General features: G+C 39.0%; 1 protein-coding gene across 2 annotated transcripts in view; it reads right to left on the reverse strand.

Annotated features, from left to right (window-relative positions):
* Positions 1–16,336, reverse strand: part of LOC133650865 (protein phosphatase 3 catalytic subunit alpha-like) — a 60,959-nt gene that overhangs the window by 34,902 nt on the left and 9,721 nt on the right. For both annotated transcript variants that reach the window (XM_062048588.1, XM_062048587.1), the window contains exons 2-6: positions 12,816–13,016; positions 7,081–7,205; positions 6,620–6,731; positions 6,389–6,534; positions 6,182–6,321 (exon numbers count right to left, since the gene is read on the reverse strand). In XM_062048588.1, the coding sequence (XP_061904572.1) occupies positions 6,182–6,321; positions 6,389–6,534; positions 6,620–6,731; positions 7,081–7,205; positions 12,816–13,016 (724 nt within the window). The remainder of the gene's footprint in view (positions 1–6,181; positions 6,322–6,388; positions 6,535–6,619; positions 6,732–7,080; positions 7,206–12,815; positions 13,017–16,336) is intronic.

Genomic DNA, 16,336 nt, shown 5'->3' on the forward strand with positions numbered 1-16,336 from the left:
AGCTAAACGCCATCCCTCCTGTCTTTGCCGTCTCCTTCCTCCTGTACACACAACGAAAAACAAAACAAAACTAATTGACTAGTAGAAGAACGTGTGAAAAAGCAAGCTTAGTTCAAATGGTGTACCTGACAGAAGACATTAATTACAGGAAGTAGACACTGCAACAAGAAAGGGCAAATCCGACATGCCTGGCATTTACAAATGTACGGCGGTTACGTGTTATGGCTTTTTCCAAATGGATTTTATGCGTATTGATTTTTGCAAGTCGTACAATGCTAGATCAGCGTGTGTTACGTTCATGTACTCCCATCAATACTGTATCATAATTGATTGGATTTTCATGTAGCCCTCTCCTCCTCGTATTTAAGAAATCGTTTTTGCTGAGCTTCTGGAGTCTTAATGATGGCGAGGCAAGTTGGAGAGTAAAGGCAGGAAAAGGTCAGAGGGGGATAAATGACTATTATACTGTATAGTGGCATCCTCCATGTATTTACAGAATAATCTTCAATAAGGTCCTCTCACTGTTAAACAAGCTCTATAGCCTTTGTCGTATATTCTCTGAAGGTGTAGAAAGGTGTAGATTAATATGCACATTTATATTGTACATTAGTGTCATGCTTGCTTATAAGGCAATGCACATACGGTATAGTGTATACTCTAAGGACTATCCTAAGCAGCAAGAAACTATACTTTGGGCAGTTTAATAGGTGAGCATGCAGGGTTACATTGTCATACCGCTCTTGTTAACAGTTAATAATTCAAAGACCTAAGGAATAGAAGAAGCAGATCTTATTTAATCCTACCCGTCTGCATATCACATTAGTCAGTGATACATTTGTTCACTTCCTGTATTCCTCGTACACAATAGGCTCGTAACATCGAGACCCTGGCGAGACCCAAGGATGAAGCCAGAATGCACTGCTACCTCCACAGGCAAACCCAAACCGACCCCTCTGACACTCAAGCACGCCTGCCCAGACGTCCAATGCCTACAAGGGTGTGTAATTCTCAGATACACCAACAATTTGGCAGCTCAATTAAAATAGTCACTTGAACATGTTTTTTCATTTGCCGTTACCCTGAGACCAGGATGGCACCCAGCAAATGGTGCCTCGACTTTGCGAGGCTCCAATGCACCCCGACGGAAGCGGCCTCGTCAGCGCCACTGGCATGATTTTGATCGCTGCCATCTAGCTCTGCCAACAACAGGAAATGACACAAAATCCGACACCAAGGCAACTGGACATGCAAACCCAAAGCTGCAGAGAAGGCCAAGCCAAGAACACCTACAGAGGCCGCAGCGCGTCTCTCGTACGCCTCACATGCCAGTTTTCAAAAAGATAAAAGAAAGCAAATGATAAAGATGTACCATGATAGAATTCACATCTACAGTTGAACGGTAAAAAATAAAAACATAACACAAATGTTGCAGATATCATAATTCAGTGGAACATCAACTTAGGAGTGTTATGAGATAAAAGCTGTCCCTTGGCTAATGGTTATGCTTTAGGTCGCAAGCAAAAATTAGAGTTACAAACATTCCCGCCATTAGTTGGTGTTGCAAATGTCACAGTGAACCTCCTAAGATACAACCAAAACATCTGGTCTTACTCATGAGCATGAACTTATAGCTAGAGATAGACATAACTTTGTTTTTAAATCCATGGGAAGGGAGAAATTGAGTGTGAAGAACAGTGCTGAGAAGAAGTGGATGATAATTATTGAATTAAATAACGAAATCAAACACACAACGTGTCGCCATCTTGGTGAAGCAATTTGAGCATATCACTGGTAGTCTGCGCCATACTGAATCTAACGCCAGCCGAAAGTGTTAAAATAGTATCTAATCGGTGGCCATTTATCCATGAAACTATGGAAACGCTGCTTACGGTGTGTCTGCTAGAGAAGCAGCTGGAAGGAGATAGATTGGCAAACAATTGATTTCACATAAATTCAATGAGACACGTGATTTGAGGTACAAATGTTTTGAGTTAAGAGCTCTGACCGTAACCAATTAAGATCAAAAGTTGGAGTACGACTGTAAATAAGTCAATAAATGAATGATTAATTAGCAAAGAGGGTGCTTTTAATTGACCGATTAATTTATGTAATTCATCAAATTAAGGATTGTTATTAATCATAAAAATATTTCAACCCAATTAACCCCCCTGCAGCGCAGAATGACTCAAAATCCCTGAAAAGTCTGGCACCGTAATTTAGGCAGTTTGTCCAAGTAGTGCGAGCGTAGCGCGTGGGCATATGTGCAGTTGATGTGGTAGTGACAGGCTGTGGAACCAAACAAGTCAATATGGAAAGTGCTGAACAGCACCATGGCCCTCTCCACGGGAAATGTGAGTAAAAAAACGAAGACAGTCGACTGACAACGTATTATGCACACTTACCGAGGCACTTCCAAATTAAAATAGCACATTATTAACACAAAAGGAGTAACCGCTCCACCTTATCCCCAATTTCCACTGGATGCGTAACGACTGATAACAGATAGGTTTCCATTCTAGTCAATTTGTCAGTTTCCACCGCCTGCTGACGTGCTGTGTCATGGATCTGGAACGATTGTGGTAGTCCGGAGCCCTCTGCAACATACCCGTTTAAGCAGAGCTTTTATTTTTCCTGGACGCCGGACACACAGCACAGACTTTAAAAAAAAAAGTTAATTTAATCATTTATTCTTATTTATTTTGTAATTCTTATTATCTTTTTAACTCTGTGTTTATCTAGTATTTATTAACTTTCATTTACTACATGACAATTAAGTAATTGTATTTAGTTTTTAACTACATATTTATGTAATATTGATGTATTTTACTAATTGTATTGTATCATATTATTACATTTTATTAATTTGTTTTATCTTCTTACTAGTGTTGTCCTGACTCCTGATACTAATATTTTGGTACCGGTACCAAAATTATTTCAATACTTTTCGATACTTTTCTAAATAAAGGGCACCACAAAAAATTGCGTTGTTGGAGCAGTGAGCAGCAGCGGTGGCCGCGCCCGGGAATCATTTTTGGTGATTTAACCCCCATTTCCAACCCTTGATGCAGAGTGCCAAACAGGGAGGTAATGGGTCCCATTTTTATAGTCTTTGGTATGACTCGGCCGGGGTTTGATCTCACAACCTACTGATCTCAAGGAGGACACTCTAACCACTAAGCCACTGAGTAGGTGATGTCACTACCGCTGTGCATGCAGGGCTTCAACAGTGCATATCACAGACACAGTCGGTGGGAATTGACTAACGGACACAGAGCATCCAGTGGTAATCCAGTGTTAACGCAGATAAATGAAACAATTGATGAACATAAAAAATTAATGACATTTAATCATGATTAATCAAAATAAATTCACAGCAACATTGTGATTATTCAGATTATACTTTCTAATTTTTAACACCATTCATTTTTACCTTTTTACTAATTTTTACACTTATGGCGAATTGTATTTTACTTTCTTTATTTAAATACTAAGTTATAAAAAAACATTCCAAACCAACCTGCCTTTTAACGTGGAAGGTACTGTTTTTGAGACAAAATATAAATGGACCTTGCATGCGGCTAGTGACATAAACATGCTGCTGAAAAATAGTCCAGTTGTAAAGTAATATTTTGTCTGATTTCCTACAAAATTCTTGCTGAGCTAATATCGCCATGTAGCCTTTCAACAAAACTATTTCATTGTTCATCATTTAGAGATGGCTAACAATGAAGCTAATGGGAGTCAGCATTGCGCCCATTAAAGAGGAACTGCACTTTTTTGGGAATTTTGCCTATCGTTCACAATCATTATGAAAGGCATGACAAAGGATGTATTTTTTTTTAATGCATTCTAAATATTAAATACATTCGTTCAAAAGTCCGCTTGAAATGGAGCCTAAGGGAGCCGCTCTATTCTGTCTATAACAACATCCAAGCACCTCCAATAAGGTTTTATACACACACTGTAAGTAAATAGGTGATGTAGTAACATTAGTAGCACATTCATAATAACATTTAATATTTACGTATTTTGATAATTTTAAGCATTCGCAGCACATTATTTTCAAAAATGCATCACAACATTCATTTTTTTCTTTATCACTGATTTCTGCTCACTGCAGACTTTATGAGAGCCAAAAACATAATAAAACATCACTGTCTGATGTCATTAGGATGCCGACTGATAGGATGTTTGTATATTCCCATTTAGGTGTAGAATGACTCATAATCTTTGCGAAGAAAAGGGGGGAGTGACCAAGCGTTTTTTCGTGTCGTTCTCGCCATTTCTGGGTCTAAATTGGATGTCAAAGTGTACCAACTTGTCGGATTATTTCCTCAGCCTTCTTCTGTCCAGGTGCGAGGCATGATTTATGATCTACAATAAACTTCCAAGGAGCAGGGACACGAGGAAACAGCAGATCACTCGATGATGTAATCATAGGGACACACGGTAATGATCACGTCGCCGCTAAAACTAGTTTGTCTGTGTTAGCGCTTATAATAACAACATCACTAATACTTGGTTAATATTCAAATCACGAAATGTAAATGGAGTATTGTTGGCGCTTTTTGAATGGTTATTTATTGGGTTTTATGGGCGGAATAGAGGACCTACCATTGGCTCCGCTGTAAGCAGACTTTTATTTTCGTTTATTTAAGAGTAAGAATGCATTATTAAAAAAATCCATCCGTCGTCATGTCTTTCATAATGATTGTGAACGAAAAAGCACAGTTGCTCTTTAAGCCCTCTAAAACATCCCAAAACCGCCAACAATACTCCATTTACATGTCGTGACCTGACTATTAACCAAGTATTAGCAATATCGTTCTTCTAAGTGTTAATGCTGAGGTAATACTTTTAGCTGCGCTGTGATCAGAGGTAACTATCTTCTGCAGCTATTGACATCGCCTCTGAGTTGGTGAAAGTGAATTCTAGATTACAAATCATGACTCTCACAAGTACACGTACAGTAAAGTAGAACGTTGAGACAATTAACCGAGAAGTTGGTCAAATTTGACATCCAACTTATACACACGTGAGGATTATGAGTAATTCTTCATCCAAACGGGAAGATATAAACATTCCATCAGTCGGCATCCCAGTGAGAGCAGACATTATATAGTAAATTATTGTTTTATTATGTTTGCAGTTTGTGTTTCTTTTTTAGCACTTAGCAATATTGTTATTTGCTGGACTTGCTTATCACACAGCTTCTAAAACTTGTAGCTCATCCTCTGCATATTCAGGCTCAAAAATAAAAGGTAGATTGTCCCAAAATAGTCGTCGTTGGCTATCATAAAGTCTGCCATGATTAATAGTTGTTGTTGTTGTTGTTGAAGGAAATAGCAAACTTTGTGATGCATCTGTGAAATTAATACTCCGCCGTATGCTTAAAATGACCAAAACAGGTAAATATTACAGCTAATTATGAATCTGCCTGTTACTTACTACATTACATATATGCTTACAGCATGTATATAAAACGATGATGGATGTTTTTGGATGTTTTTTAGAGTGCTTTATAGGCGAAATAGAGCGAATGCCATTACCTTCATTGTTAGCTGACTTTTGCCAGCATTTATTTACCAGTTAGAATGCATAAAAAAAGAAAAACATGTGTGTGCTTGTCCCACATAAGGATTGTGAATAGTAGGCAAAATTCCCAAAAAAAAGTGCAGTTCCCCTTTAAGAAATTGTACCCATCGTCTGTAATAGGAATTTTATTTCATCTTTCCCCTACTGACCTTCTATATTATATAATAACCAGAACTCAACCTCCATTATAAAAACTCTCACCCCCACTACCATCTAATCACTTCTTCTCATCATCATCCTCTCCCACGGCTCTCTTATAACAATAGTAGATCAGCTCTCACTTCCTCTTTATAACATGTTATGCTCAATAGCTGCATTATGAGCTCATTTACAGAACATTGGTGTGCTATCCATCATTAAATCCCTGCATTATTTATTGGATTCCTTTGCTGATTTCTTCTCAGGAAGACATGCTAAGAGTAGTTTCTACCATAGCCAAGACGGAAATGGTCAGTGGATCAGTTTGTTCCATGAAAAATATACAAAAAGTTAGCATGAAGTCCAATATAAAGTCAGATAGAGTACATTAGTGACTCTGATGGACAGGAATGGACACCTTGGCTTATTTCTGATGAGTAAGGCTCACCTGTAAAAGTAGGAGCAACCTCGCACTGTGTTGTGGCCGAAATATTCCTGGGTTTTCTCATTGCCAAAGTCCTCCAGAGGATCCGACCAAAGCAGGTCGCACATGGGCCCGAAAGCCGGCGGCTCCTTAAACCGATCCAACTAAACAGGAAGAACACGCGCGCGGTTCATAAAAAGACAAAATGACTTCAGCCAAAAGCGGTATTACCTTTTTAATATCGTCTAAGGTGTGTATTTCGGGTGAGAGTCCGCCGTGGACACACAGAAACTGCTGGTTCATGAGCGCAGCCAGAGGAAGGCAGTCAAACGCATCCATACACGAGTCGTACACCTGCTCCGAATATTTGATTTTACCTGCCAGGCAAAGGAAGGGAACGGGTTGCATCAGAACACCCTCTGACATGTGGGGTAAAATATAGACTATATGATAGACACTCACATTCTTGTTTGAAGGTGAAATATTCTGTCAAATGTCTACATTCATGATTTCCACGCAGTAAAAATAGTGTCTTTGGATAGAGGATTTTCAGCGACCAAAGATATAAAACACACTGTTAAGATAAAAATTAAAATGCAGTTGTTATTTTTACACAATAGGACATATAGCTGAGTTATTTCCTACCAGGTGTGTCAGAAAAGGTTTCAGAACTGGTGTCACAAAAGCTATATTTCAAGTCCAAACTATACTATTTACTCTTCAAAGTAATCCAACACACTTTCCAAGGCTTCTCTGCCACGTCTTCATGAACTGTGAAGCAAACGACACAAGAAGTCTTTGCAGACGTGCTCGTTGATCATCATCATCATTCCTGGAACTTTTCTGACACACCATATGGATTTAATATTATACACGTACAAAAGCTTTCTATTCTGTTCCATTCTACTTTGCGATGGCCTCACCTCAATACTGAAGTAGCCACGGTCCACATAGTCCCCCAGGAACAGGTAGCGTGTTGTGGCTGGTGATCCTCCCACTTCGAAAAGCTTCATCAGGTCAAAGAACTGCCCGTGGATGTCCCCGCATACTGCAAATCAACACAAGGACACTGGATTTTAGAGTGTGAAAAACTGCATTCATTTGTTTTGTGCGGGTATGTACATTCAGTAAGTCCTGCAAAATGCAAAATGATTTCATCAAAACTCTACATGAGTAGACGGGTGCAAAAACCCTGGGTAAAAATCTTTTTTAAAGTCACTTTAAGAGTTCAAACAACTACCAAGAAGGATGGCATGTGGATGATCAGTTTTTAAAAATATATATATTTTTCAATTAACACTTATTTTTACACTTGCAGTACTGACATTTTGATTTCAGAAGTAGTAAGTTTGGAGTAATATGAATGGGAAATCAATAAGATTTTTTTTTTGTACAAAATAACAAAATGAACCGAATGAAATAAATAACTTAATTTTTTCAAGAGGGGGGTTCATTTTAATGTTTACCTTGCATGTCCTGGGTGGGAATCAAACCACTAGTTTCCTCTTGTTTGGATTTTTTTATCTGTCTGATTGCTCATGATTCATATTGCCGAGTGGAGGCCAACTCGCTCTTGTCTCGCTTCTCACCGCTGATTGGTGAGCTGCTGCGTGCTCTCAATCACTGTCACGTTGGCAAGAGGGCAGCCCCAGAAACCAAATCCATGAGCTTGTGAGCGGTCTTAAGGTGACAATATTCAGCCTTAGCTGCCGTATTTCCGCCTGGTGCTAGTGTTTGACTTGTCTCCATTCAATAGCGTAACATAATTTTTAGGCGTTAAAAAGTGCGGGATACAAAAACGTAATGCAATTTTTTTTAAATAAATAATTTTTAGGGTACAAAAAAAATACCACTCTATTAACAATTATTACATTTTTTGCTAAGAAATGATTTTAATTTATTGTAAGAACAGGATCACTAGAAAAAAGTGGTGCATTTATTTTTCAAAAAATATTAATTTATTATTAAAGAGGTATATTATTTGAATTAGACAAATTATTTTTGAGTATATTACTATAGCTTTGCATTAATTGACCTAAATTGGATTGGTTTTAGCATCTTTAATGGACTGTGCCCCCACTACATTCTTTAATTTTAATGTATACGACGCTCAATGGAAAAACACCATTGCTATAGAACAATGTATGATTGAAGTAGATGTACGCTTATTCAGTACAAAATAATGAAATGGACAAGAGAACAACAGTGAAGACGCATGCTGTCTTCAGGGTCATAAAATCCGATGTTTATGTTCTCTGGCTGAAAGGCTGTCGGCCTCCAAAGTGAAGCATGCGAGAGACACAGACTTTTTTGTACTGAGCATTGTATGACTTCGCATTGCAAAAACCAACGTCTAATTTCCTTGCGGCCCTCAATTTTTCATTATCATCTCTCGCTCCGTCTCCCTCCTCTCTCCTACTCACCCTCCATTCTCCTCTCTCTTTTCCTGTCTCCCCTATCAGCTCCACAGTGGCCTTCGCCCACTCAAAGCTTAGAGCGATGTGAGTGGGAGACCGCTAGTGTGACTAAAGCAATCAAACACACACACACACACACACACACACACACACACACACACACACACACACACACACACACACACACACACACACACACACACACACACACACACACACACACACACACACACACACACACACACACACACACACACACACACACACACGCACACACACGCACACACACACACACACACACGACCACGTACGTACAGTACATGCACGTACATGAACAAACCCAGCGTCCAAGTAAAGATTTTGCAAGTGCACAAATGTCTCAACACGCACACACACAATAATATCACACGGCTGCTTCATTGCTAATCAATAAAGCTTCTATTTCTTGAAACCCATTTGTTGCGTGCCACCTTTTCAATGAAAGAACCTTGCTGCTTCCAAATAGCTATAATTAAGATGGTGGATGAAGTAATTGCATAAATGTGTTATGGGTTTGGTGTGTGACCTAAACTAACTCTAAAATCAACTTATTGTATGCACAAATTAAACTATCAAAAACTCATTTGTCATATTAGAGATGGAAAAATGGGCAAATTTAATGTCAATTTTCACTCAGTCCCTAAAGCATGTGAGATTTCTACTACATTTCCTCCCTCCCTAATAAACTGACATAGTGAGTGGCTAAATATATTGGTCAGGCTTTGAAGCTGCAAAAATCTCAGCTTGAGGAAATGTATCCCTTGATGGCTGTACACCCAGAATAAAAATGGCTTCCTGGCATGTTTAGCTGGAAATAAAACTAGGCCACAACTTAGGTTGATCAGAGGGAGACACACTGGCAGGTTGAGACTCAGCCAACATTTGAAAGTGTCGCAGTTTCACCGTGGTCCCAGTTTCTGTTTATGATTTAGCACAAAAACAATGTGCAGTACAGTTTCTTCAAGAAGGACTTATTTAAAAACATGTATGTCAAAGATTTAAAAAAATATTTGTTTGGGATGTCATTTATGATAACAATACCTCCTGTACCAGGATGAATGATTTACAAAGAATGTGCTTATGTTACAGTACCTCACACTTTTCACATGATTTGATTTCCAACAAAAATATCTTGCCAAAATTCTTACTTCGGTTAACGTGTGGCCAAATATTGGGCATAAAAATCTGCCTGCGTTTCATTCGGTGGACTTTGGTGACTCAATATTTGTACTTTTTTATTGACTACGACTGCAAAATAAGCCACCAAGGGCCAAAGAAAGTTGTGAGTGCCAGCACTTTTGGTAAACACCATTGAATTTAAGAAATAACTAATGGAAAAAGTACAAAGGTGGCATTAGCATGGCTGTCCCTTCCCTCATCACTGTAAAACTAGTTTGAAAAAAGGTAAAAGTAATGTTAAATGTTCATTTGTCCGTTTTATTCTTCACTTATATGTGAGGATGGGTACCTTTCACATTCGAACCAGTACTAAACAAATTCCCGGTACCTGAGAATGTCTACTGCTACTCAACGGTACACATTTTTGGTAGTTTTGTGTGTGCTCATGTGGTATTAAATGTTTAATAATAAAATATTATTTTTGATCTAACATTTAACACTGAGCTGATAACGATAACTGTGCTGTCCAGTTGTTATGTTCTGAGTCTCATTTGCGAGTATGCATTCATTTCAGTTTGTCTTCAATGTGTTGCAGTAGCTAGAAGGTAGTCTATTTCCATTAAATATAATGTCCCAATTTGTCTTTTGTTGAGCCTTACACAGTGTTTTGATTGTAAGTATTGTGCTTATTACACACCAGCTGTTTGATTGTAATGTGCATCTTAGTTGTAGTTTTCATTACCTAATTTGGAGACGTTTAAATTGCCATGCTAATCCGTAGGATAAATATGGCATATTTTATGAAAATTACCATTTAGCAAACGGCATAGTTAAATTGCAATTCCATTCAATTGCAAATTCCTTTGAGCATTTAACTATTTGGGTGAAAATCTGATTGTTGATCTTGCAGATAATTTTTAGTATGATCCAAATAAATCTGATTGATTAATTGAGTAACTAAATAAGTGCTTGAGCAGGTGCGGAGTTTGCAACCGGCCGTGACTTCACGCGCAACCAAGGATTGCGTGAATCGTTAGTCGGTACCTACAAAAGTACCAAACTTAGTACCCATCCCTAATGATAGAAATTCCAAACCAGTTTGAATGCTTTTCAAATAATTTGCTTACGCAGTGGTACCTCGGTTTTTTGTACGACCCACTTTGCGTATGATTTGATTTTCAACCAAAAATTACCCTCGGTTTTTATATGCAGCCTTGGTTATCGTACAGCCAAATATTACCAATATCAAACTTGTCCGCTTGCCTGCCTATCATTCAGAGGAATCAAAAACTGCCCAAACAAACAATCTCAGATGCTGGTGAGTATGAGTATGATGCAAAATAAGCCACCATGACGCCAAAGCACCAGCACTTTGATAAAGGAGGTGAGAAATAAGGATGTCCGATAATGGCTTTTTGCCGATATCCGATATTGTTCAACTCTTAATTACAGATACCGATATCAACCGATACCGACATACACAGTCGTGGAATTAACACATTATTATGCCTAATTTGGACAACCAGGTATGGTGAAGATAAGGTCCTTTTTTGAAAAATTAATTAAATAAAATAAGATAAATAAATTAAAAACATTTTCTTGAATAAAAAAGAAAGTAAAACAATATAAAAACAGTTACATAGAAACTAGTAATGAATGAAAATGAGTAGAATTAACTGTTAAAGGTTACCGGTAGTACTATTAGTGGACCAGCAGCACGCACAATCATGTGTGCTTACGGACTGTATCCCTTGCAGACTGTATTGATATATATTGATATTTAAGTTAAGTTAAAGTTAAAGTACCAATGATTGTCACACACAAACTAGGTGTGGTGAAATTTGTCCTCTGCATTTGACCCATCCCCTTGATTACCCCCTGGGAGGTGAGGGGAGCAGTGGGCAGCAGCGGTGTCGCACCCGGGAATCATTTTTGGTGATTTAACCCCCAATTCCAACCCTTGATGCTGAGTGCCAAGCAGGGAGGTAATGGGTCCCATTTTTATAGTCTTTGGTATGCCACTAGGCCACTTTTAATGTAGGAACCAGAATATTAATAAAAGAAAGAAACAACCCTTTTGTGTGAATGAGGGAGGTTTTTTGGGTTGGTACACTAATTGTAAGGTTTTTTGGGTTGGTACACTAATTGTAAGTGTATCTTGTGTTTTTCATGTTGATTTAATTAAAAAAAAATTAAAAAACAGATACCGATAATAAAAAAAACGATACCGATAATTTCCGATATTACATTTTAAAGCATTTATCGGCCGATAATATCGGACATCTCTAGTGAGAAACACTGTTGAATTTAAGACAAAATTTGTAGCAAAGTTTGAATGTGACATCTGCATGGCTCTCCTCTCCCCGCCTTCCTCTTCGCTCATCGCCAACAAAAATCTTCAATCACATTGTTTTTTGCATAATAAGCTAGAATTATTCCCCTTTTTTGTGCTAATATTTTTGGGTGTCTTGAATGGATAATTTGGATTTGCATTATTTCTTGAGGGACAAAATTGCTTCGGTTTTCGTAAAATTCGTTTTTTGTCTTACCTTTCAGAACAAATTAGTGATAAAACCGAGGTTGAGTCATAATGTCAACATTTAATGATTAATGAATGTGCATGCTTTCTTATTGAACAGGGTTCATAAACATTTGTTTTTATTGTTTGGTCGATTGCTGGAGTAAACTTCTTTAAGTAAATGTTTTACTAACTTTTTACCACCTCATAAATCATTTTCTTGTTTACTGCCACTGTTTTTGCCACATCCACCATTAGACACATTATCAGGTATTTTTCTCTCCCCCGTCTATCTTGATTACAATGGTTGCTGGTTTTCTCCCGATCTTGTCATCTTTCTCACAAATCAACTACCTTATTGCCCCTTGTGTTCTATACCCAACTGTGTCTCCTCTGCATGATTAAATGAGCCTAATTAAATCCCAATTTTCAGCCCAGCCGTTTGTTATTCAGATCCTGATTGTGTAGCTCCTCTTACTGCAGTTCTTCCTAGAGCTTCAGTTCAAGTATTACCGTATGTTTACCTTCGCATCCTATAGCTGTACTTTCCAAACGTCTAAACTACCTGTGACTGGCGCCTCGATGTCCAGTATAGTTTTCTCCTGGCGAAGGATCGCCGCCCCTTCGTTGATGATTCTTAACGCCACGGCTTCCTCCACGCGACCTTCTTTGGTGAGGTGGGCCTTTAGGAGATCCACTCGAGGCTTCGCTTCGCAGTCGAACACTTCCTTCATGGTCAGACGGTGGCTTAAGGGGAAGGGGACAGCTGTGAATAGAGCACAAACACTGTAAACAAAAAAGTTTTGCAAAGTAGAAGGAGGTAGATGGATGACTATGGACGTAAAATCCCATTTGGGAAGCCATATACTGTATTGCCTAAAGGTAATTCAGGGCTGCTGCATCCATCTTTTGCCGTATACGTGCAACATAGTCTAAAAATATGCACTGGGACAATAAATCCATTTGCAGACTCAAACAGTAAATTATTCAAAAGTACGTCTGACACCATTATTCTTGCGGAATAGGCATACGATTTGTTTTTCCAAATGGCGACAGACATGCAGCAACAACAACCACAACATTTTTATATTTGGTACCTGTTTCATCAGAACAGTGCACGATGGCCTCTGCAATAATAGATCTCAGGTGTAAATGCAGTGCAAACACAAAGGACAACAAAACAAACATTTTTGTTTGCATTGGCAGCAAATGAACACAACCTGAGCTAACATGAACATGCCCTCAATTCATCCAGCACTCTCTCTGTTTTGCAGAAGCCTCTGGCCATTAAAATGCACCACAGACTGGCTGGGAAACTGTGCAAAAGAGATCATTATTTCTGTGTCAGGAAAGGTTATTTATTAGATGTGCTCTGATCCCTGCATACTGTGGCGACCAGCTTTCAGGCTCCGTGTATTGACGTTAATCTATAGATCATCTGGTTTAAGGGAGGAACTCTTTATACACGAGGGCGCTGTAAATAATTCAGATTAACTGGAGAAATAAGACAGATGATCGTGAAGTTGCAAATACCTCCGCTGGTAACACGAGCATGCACACAGCACTGCACGTTTAGCAAGTCAGCAAGTAGCATGCCTGCCAGATTTTAGCCCTGCATAGGCGAGCACGGGGCCCTCGGCAGTGCCAAGCACAGGGAAGAAAAAGGAACGTGTCTCAAAGCTTAAAGTGAACATGATCAACATGCTCTTTAATAATGAATGCTTGGCTAGAAAACTCTCAAAGTCGCTGCTACCGGGATAATGAGGCGAGCGCCAGCAAGTGTTTTTAATTGGAAGAAGGAAAGGAAAGGGAGTGGGGGGTGGGGGGGTGTTCACAGTGTGCAGTGTGTATCTGTGATGGCGACGTGCGCTTTGACACATTAGCAGCACACATTCTGCACTGTCAACACATACACATAAGTGTTGGAAGTTGGAGATGGGTTGATGTCATCACTGCATGTGAAGTATTTGGTTAACAATGCGATCTTGCTTTAGCGCACATGCAGTCAACCGAGGAGCCAAACTAAATGGCACATGAATGCATGCAGCATCTCACAGGTTAATGGACAAATGCATAAAATAATAGCTGGGATACAAATGGTGTTCAACAAACAAACACACACAAACACACAAACATCCTGATGTACAGTGGAAACATGAAAGACTCGAGCAGCAGAGTCAAACTATGAAATACTGTATGTTGCCGGGCAACAGCAGCAGCAGCAGCAGCAGCAGCAGCAGCAGCAGCAGCAGCAGCAGCAGTTTACTGTTGGCGTCGAGCCAGTGCAGACGCAGAAAAATGCCTCTGCCGTTCTTATAAACGCTGCTGGAAATGCACATCAAATTTCATATTGAGGAGTTTCGACCAACTCCGCTGTGGCACCATCAAAACGGCAGGTTGTGCAAGATGCCGGTTAAAGACACCACAAGGCAGTGTTGCGTTGCTAATGAGCAACCTTGAGTTCAGTCAGGAAATGCTCAATGGCTTCTCAGCTCAGCTTAACAAGACAGCGTGTGCTTACGGAGGGTCCAATTAACAAAGGCACACCAGAGTCTTGGTAACATCGCCGTATTTGATACATATGGGAGGAAGGAAATGTACTGTACATGCTGTATCATATAGTCATAATCATAATGAGGTCTTAAATATAGATGCAACTAAATTACAGTAAATGCCCCAAGTAACGCGTCTTCTATTTAACTAACAGCCACGTTATGGGCTGTGTGGTCTACAAAAGCAAATAACTACCGGCATATCTAATTGTTTGTGCATGGTCAAAAAACACTGGCATTAACAACTGTGGCTGTAGGCAACCTCCTTGGGTAGTAATTTTTTTTAGGTTGATACACAATATGGCCGGAGCTACACCGATCTTGAATATAACTACAGTCTACAGCAGTGGTCCCCAACCACCGGGCCGCGGCCCGGTACCGGACAACGGACCGTGGATCAATTGGTACCGGGCCGCACAAGAAAATAATGAAAATAATTAAAAACAATTTATTTATTTTTTTTTAAATATTTCTGATTCCTACATTATACATCAATATAGATCAATACAGTCCGCAGGGATACAGTCTGTAAGCACACATTATTATAATTTTTTATGACAAAAAAATAAATAATAAATAAATAATAAATAAATAATAAATAAATAATAAATAAATAATAAATAAATAAATAAATAAAAAATACCAAACCTCCCCCCCCGTCTTGGACAAATTTTCAAGCGTTGACCGGTCCGCAGTAACAAAAAGGTTGGGGACCACTGGTCTACAGTACTCCCAAAGTTTTTTTATGGTACCACGCGCCAACTGATGTTTGACCTGTAAAGGCACTGGGAAAAACAGTAATACCGCAATGAACACAGTTGTAAGCATTTCATGGCACACAATAACATAACTTAGAGTAAAAACAGGGTGCAGCACACATTCTAGGCCCTTATACATGATGTAATCCTGTAAAAGCCCCCTCCCACTCACCCTACACTGTAGTCTATCGTTTTATGAATTGTGTTGAGTTTCAAAAAACAGATGTTAGCTAGTGTGGCTATGCGACCGTACGTTGCGTAAACCAACTTCCCACCACCTTAAAGGAAAACTGAAGTTTTTTGGGGATATTTGCCCATCATCCGCAATCCCTTTGTGAGACAACAACACACATTTTTCTCTTTTCTGTGCATTCTAAATAGTGAAAAACTGATAGTAAGAGGCGGCTAACAATGCAGGTAATGGAGAGTTGTTTATTCCACCTTTAAGCACTTTTTTTTTTAAAGTGGACATTGTAAGTAATTTTTTTATGTTTTTATTTGAAACATTTTGCAATAGAGCTTTGTGATGACGCTCCAAGGCTCTCATGAAGTCTGCCATTAGTGGTAACAAACACAGAGGGCCTGATTTACTAAAATCCAAATACCACACGCTAAAGAGCGTGTGCAATCTCTTAAATTGCGTGTACTATTGGGCGTAATGGGCTTAATGCGTGTGATCTACTAAGACTGTGTGTACAAATCAAAGGTGATGCAGACCGCTTTATTTAAATGAGGATTTTGCGTGTACTTTATGGGCCATCACTACAGAGACAATC

The sequence above is a fragment of the Entelurus aequoreus genome, linkage group LG05 (genome assembly GCF_033978785.1).
Source record: "Entelurus aequoreus isolate RoL-2023_Sb linkage group LG05, RoL_Eaeq_v1.1, whole genome shotgun sequence".
Classification (NCBI taxonomy): Eukaryota; Metazoa; Chordata; class Actinopteri; order Syngnathiformes; family Syngnathidae; genus Entelurus; species Entelurus aequoreus.